The 6,186-nt window shown below is 41.1% G+C and overlaps 1 protein-coding gene across 3 annotated transcripts in view; it reads right to left on the bottom strand.

The window, feature by feature from the left end:
* Positions 1 to 6,186, bottom strand: part of STX12 (syntaxin 12) — a 55,653-nt gene that overhangs the window by 30,272 nt on the left and 19,195 nt on the right. For all 3 annotated transcript variants that reach the window (XM_011981698.1, XM_011981696.1, XM_011981697.1), the window contains exon 3: positions 4,675 to 4,774. In XM_011981698.1, the coding sequence (XP_011837088.1) occupies positions 4,675 to 4,774 (100 nt within the window). The remainder of the gene's footprint in view (positions 1 to 4,674; positions 4,775 to 6,186) is intronic.

Here is a 6,186-nt window from a genome sequence, read left to right as displayed (position 1 = left end):
CTCCTGTACTCAAGCAATCCACCCGCATTAGCCTCCCAAAGTGCTGGGATTACAGGTGTGAACCACTGTGCCTGGCCATGATCTTTAATCGCTTACATATATTCCATCAAGTTGACCTATATTTTATGTAAATATTCCTTCTAGATTTTTCACAGTTATTAAATATTATAAAGTTAAAGTGAGCTCCAATGTAATAGCTAGTATTTATATAGTGCTTACATTGTACCAGTACTACTGTAAGTGCTTTACATAATAATTCATTTATCTATACAATGACCTATAAATTAGGCATTATTATAGTCCCAACTTTACACTTCAGAAAACCAAAGCACCACAGAAGCTATGTAATTTGCCCAGGATCACACAGTAAGTGACAAAGATGGATTTAAATTCAGGAAATTTGGCTCCAGAGTATTGTGTGTGTGTGTGTGTGTGTGTGTGTGTGTGTTGTGTGTGTGCGCGCGCGTGCGTGTGTGTGTGTACCTTCAGAATTTTTTTTTTCCCTTAGGGCTAATTAGCATGACTGAGAATATTAAGTCAAAAGGCACAAACTTTTCTGTGATGTTAAGTATTGTCAATGAACTTAGTTAAGGGGTTTGGGTGAAACATGAGAAACTCAGTATAAGACAAGTTTTATATGACGGTAGTTTATTTCAAGAGGAGATGTCAGAACATGAATTGAAGATATGGGTCAAGCACTCAGAGGTGAAAGGGTTAGATTGGAAAAAGATCTGGAGGTCATGATCACAAAGTTGAAAGGGAGGTCATAAAAGCAGGTGACTGCTAAGGAGAAAGCATAGAGTGAAATAATTCGAGGATCAATGGCACAACCTTGGGGCATGCCCAATCTTAGGAGGATATGGAGTCCAGGAAGGAGGCTGACTCACTTGGGGATCTCCAGAGTTGGGGGACAGAATGAAAGACAGTCATGGCAAGAGGAAAGTTTCAAGGCAGATGGGATCGGCAAGAGGATCAAAGGAAACAGAAAAAAAGTGAACAGGCCAGGCACGGTAGCTCACGCCTGTAATCCCAGAACTTTGGAAGGCCGAGGCAGGCAGATCACTTGAGGTCAGCAGTTCCAGACCAACCTGGCCAACATGGCGAAACCCTGTCTCTACTAATAATACAAAAATTAGCGTGGTAGTGTGCACCTCTAGTCCCTGCTACTTGGGAGTCTGAGTCAGGAGAATCGCTCTAACATGGGAGGCAGAGGTTTCAGTGAGCCAAGATCACGCCACTGCACTCCAGCCTGGGTGACACAGTGAAACTGTGTCTCAAAAAAAAAGTGAATAAAAACTCTTTATGGCCAGGTGCGGTGTCTCATGCCTGTAATCCCAGCACTTTGGGAGGCCAAGGCGGGCAGATCACCTGAGGTCGGGAGTTCGAGACCAGCCTGACCAACAACATGGAGAAACCCCATCTCTACTAAAAATACAAAATTAGCTGGGCGTGGGGGTGCATGCCTATAATCCCAGCTACTTGGGAGGCTGAGGCAGGAGAATCACTTGAACCCGGGAGGTGGAGGTTGTGGTGAGCTGAGATTGCGCCATTTGCACTCCAGCCTGGGCAACAAGAGTAAAACTCCGTCTCCAAAAAAAAAAAACAAAAAAAACTCTACAAAGGGCCAGGCGTGGTAGTTCATGCCTATAATTCCAGCACTTCCGGAGGACAAGGAGGGAGGATTGCTTGAGCCCAGGAGTTTGAGACCAGCCTGGGCAATATAGCAAGACCCTGTCTCTATAAAACATTTAAAAAGCAGCTGGGTGTGGTGGCACATGCCTGTGGTCCTAGCTACTCGGGAAGCTAAGGTGGGAGGATCACTTGAGCCTGGGAGGTTGAGGCTACAGTGATACAGTGCGCCATGACTGTGCCACTCCACTGCGCCTCAGCCCAGATAACTGAGTGAAACCCTGTCTCAAACAAACAAACAAAAAACCTAAAAAGCTACTGGACTGGGTAACTCGATCACTGATGAAAGTATGTAAGTATGGAAAAAAACTGAAAGTAGGAGTATGGTTTGATGTATAAAACAGTAGTGAAAAGATGGGTGATGGGACTAAGATTAATTAGATGAGAAAAGAGAAGAAAAACAAAAGGATACTGAGCGTAACAAGAGGGGAATCAAGGAATTATATTTCACCAGGAGAGTATGTCTGTAGATCTATTTCATGTTCTTAACGATCCAAGATAATGGAAAGGAACAACAGCATGCATAATCCAAAAATAACTTCTATTTGCTTTTGGAAGACATTTGATGAATTTTGTTTTGGTAGCATATTTGATTTTTTATTTATATTTTGCTTAGGCTACTACTTAACTCTTAAACACTTCCACTACTCTGCATTAGACCCTTCGACTCCTTTTTTGTTACTATGAAAACTATCTACAAGTGTGTATTCCCTAAGTGCATGGTTAGGAGGAAGAAATGGGTAACCTGGCAGCAGTTTGGAGATATCGGATGGCAAGGGAGAAATGGCCCATAACTGAAACATCAGCATGAGTAACAATTAGAATAACATATATAGACAACCAAAGGGTAACTACTTTGTAGCAGGATGACAAAGCATCTTGTCCTCCTCTCTTTTCTGCAAGTTAGGGCCAAAACTCCAGATATGCTACATGGAACAGTTTATTAGGTTAAATTAGTGATTTTCAATTTTTTTTTTACAGAGATTTACAATAAGAATTTGACATCATGGGCCAGGCATGGTGGCTCACGCCTGTAATCCCAGCACTTTGGGAGGCCTAGCTGGGCCGATCACCTGAGGTCAGGAGTTCGAAACCAGCCTGGCCAACATGGCAAAACCCTGTCTCTATTAAAAATACAAAAATTAGCCAGGCGTGGTGGTGGGTGCCTGCAATCCCAGCTACTTGGGAAGCTGAGGCAGGAGAATCACTTGAACCTGGGAGGCGAAGGTTGCAGTAAGCCAAGATTGTGCTACTGCACTCCAGCCTGGGCAACAGAGCAAGACTCCGTCTCAAAAGAAAAAAAAGAATTTGACATCATGATCCATACATACATACACATATGTATGTATGAAACAAAAGTCTCATATAACAATATTTACCATTATTACATAGTATAGACTCTGATACTTCTACTCCATTTAAGATTTTTTAAATGCTCATCTCAATACACTAAAATGACTTCATGTTCCACTACCCACAATCCATACTTTGAAAAACAACCCAGGACAGGGAAGTTGAAAGTCTTTGTCTTCAGAGCCATCAGATATAGGGCATTATCATTTAAAAAGTTCAGTAATAAAAAGCAATATAAAGGCCAAGCACAGTGGCTCATGTCTGTAATCCCAGTACTTTGGAAGGCCAAGGCAGGAGGATCACTTGAGCCCAGGAGTTTGAGACTAGCCTGGAAAACATAGCAAGACCCCATCTCTACAAAAAACTTAAAAATTTAGCTAGGTGTGGTGGTGCACACTTGTGGTTCCAGCTACTCAGGAGGCTGAGGTGGGAGGAACCCTTGAGCCCAGGAGTTCAAGGTTGCAGTGAGCTACGATTGCCACTGCACTCAGTCCGCGTGACACAGTAATACCCTATCTCAAAAATAAAACTAAAAATGCAATAAAAGTTAAGTGCCACCACAAATGGTATAGAAGCTAAAAGCAAAACAGAATCATAATAGGAAGGTAGATGCAGAAAGTTTTTTTTTACTGGAGACCTGAGGTACATCATGAATGACAAGTCAAGCCATGATGAAGAAGGGACACATCTGACTTCAGGAATGTGGCATATTAAGGGAACAATGAATCTCAGTAAAAATTGTGTGTTTCTAAAGGATTTAAATGGCCACTGAAGAAAATGACTTGAAAAGAGAACCCTTTTTCCCTGAGCAGTTCCTTAACCTGAGTGAGACCAGTGAATAACTCATGACAGAACCTGAAGGTAACTGCAAAACATGAAAGAAAGATGTTTCATTAAAATTTATAGATAATGGATACAAAACAAACTAGGAAGGCTGGGCATGGTGGCTCACGCCTGTAATCCCAACATTTTGGGAGGCAGAGGCGGGAGGATTGCTTGAAACCACAAGTTACCCTGGGAAACAAAGATGCTGTCTGTACAAAAATATTGTTAAAATTAGCTGGGTGTGGTGGCACATTGCCACATGCCTGTAGTCACAGCTACTCAGGAGGCTGAGGGGACGGGATTTCTTGAGCCCAGAAGTGGGAGGCTGCAGTGAGCTATGATTGCACCACTGCGCTCTAGCCTGGGTGACAGAGGGAGACCCTGTTTCTAAAACAACAACAACAACATAAAAATAATAATTAAAAAAAAAAAAAACCTAGGAGAAAGGAGCAAGCCTACAAACATAAAACTGCTAGCCAAACCCCAAAGAGATGTAAACGTTGAGATTCCTCTTCAGTTAACTCTATTTTATTAATATATTAATAATATGTTATTAATAATAGCAGCAGCCACCACATATTGATTACCTACTAAATGCAGGCACTTTGCCACATATGGTGCATACATTCTTTCTATTGCCCCAACAGTCACATATCCCCCACTTTATGGATAAGAAACTAAGGTGCAGAGGACATCTATCAATCTAGCACCAAAGGCCAACTTTTTTTTTTTTTTTTTGTTCTACATACTGCCTTTCTACTAACACAAAGTCCTTTCCTATTAATAAACAAAACAGAAAATACCAACCTGTTCTGAAGTAGATAAGGGAAGGGGCAAGGACCCTAATTCTTTCAGCAATTCATTTGTTTCCTTGGCGAGCTGATTTGTAGAGTGTTGTAACTGTTGCCTAAGAGAGAAAAGATATGTTTCAGGATGTTGTCACTTCTTGAGAGGGTTATACTCAGAACCACTTTGTTCTCAAAGTGTCTCATAATGTAGGGAATGAAGGGCCATTTGAAGAAATGAGTCCCTAGATGCCCAGGTTCACAACAAAATTCCAGAAATATTACCCAGGCAAACCCACTTCAAGGTACCTTCACTGAGCAGAAACAACCTGCTTTAATAACCTGCTGAAGAAAGCACAGATTAGGAATTTTAACTCATTGGGAAGAGAAGAAAAGCTATCAGCAGTTCTCATAAAAATATAAAAAGAACAATTGCCGCCCACACCTACATCAAGTAGTTTAAACATACTGAACTCTCTTATTACTGCCATAGTCCGCTGGCTAGAATCTAGGCACAGACAGTTAGATGAAATGTGTATTAAAAGCATAGCTTCCTACCTACCCTAGGGAACAACCTCCAAAGAGCTAATCCCATGGTCTTGCTTTAAAAAGCTGGCTCTTTTCTAGCCTTATCCTTGGCTTCCTACCTGCTCTTTATACCTAACTTTCTGGCTCTTCCCTCCAAAACAAAGAAGCCCTACCTGTTAAAAATACAAAAGGAGTAAGGAGGAAGAGGAATTGAAGAAGAAAGAATATGTAATATATTAAGTGGAACTGAAAGTAGTAGAAATACAAAAAGTACTCCTTTCATTTGTGGTTTCCTCTAGTATCCAGCCATTTCTACAAAGGCTTTCTGGGACAACAGTGAAACCACATGCTATGATCTGAATGTTAGTGTCCCTGCAAAATTCATATGTTGAAATCCTAATTCCCAAGGTGATAATATTAGGAGATGGGGTCCTTTGGAGGGTGATTAGATCATGAGTGGTGCCCCCATGAACAGAATTGGTGTCCTTACGAAAAAGGCCCCAAAGAGCTGCCTTGCCTCTTCCACCAAGTGAGGACACAAGAGGAAGGCACCACCTATGAAAAGGTGGGCTCTCACCTGACTGTATCTGCCAGCACCTTGACATTGGATTTTCCAGCCTCCAGAACTATGAGAAACAAAGTTGTTGTTTCTAAACTACTCAGTTTATGGTGTTTTGTTATAGTAGCCCAAATGGGCTAACACACCACACTAGTAATTATTAATGTTTTTTCTGTACTGCAAATGGGCCTCTAGGATTTAAAAAAAAGGAGTCAAAAGCAAGAGGGACTCAATCAGTGGCTTGAATATCCCAGGTAGTGCTAAAATACCCAGAGATATTTCACATTTCCCTGGAAAAAGCTCACAAGTAATAGTCATTCTCTCACCTCACATTGTCTAGGGTAGGAAACAAAAAATAATGCTCGATATATATACACACATATATATGTACATACATATATAGATACATACATATATAGATATATACATAGATATATATTTTATATT

This window comes from Mandrillus leucophaeus, unplaced genomic scaffold, assembly GCF_000951045.1.
Source record: "Mandrillus leucophaeus isolate KB7577 unplaced genomic scaffold, Mleu.le_1.0 Scaffold23, whole genome shotgun sequence".
Classification (NCBI taxonomy): domain Eukaryota; kingdom Metazoa; phylum Chordata; class Mammalia; order Primates; family Cercopithecidae; genus Mandrillus; species Mandrillus leucophaeus.
The sequence above is the reverse complement of the archived record's forward strand: the minus strand, read 5'-3'. Positions and strand labels throughout refer to the sequence as shown.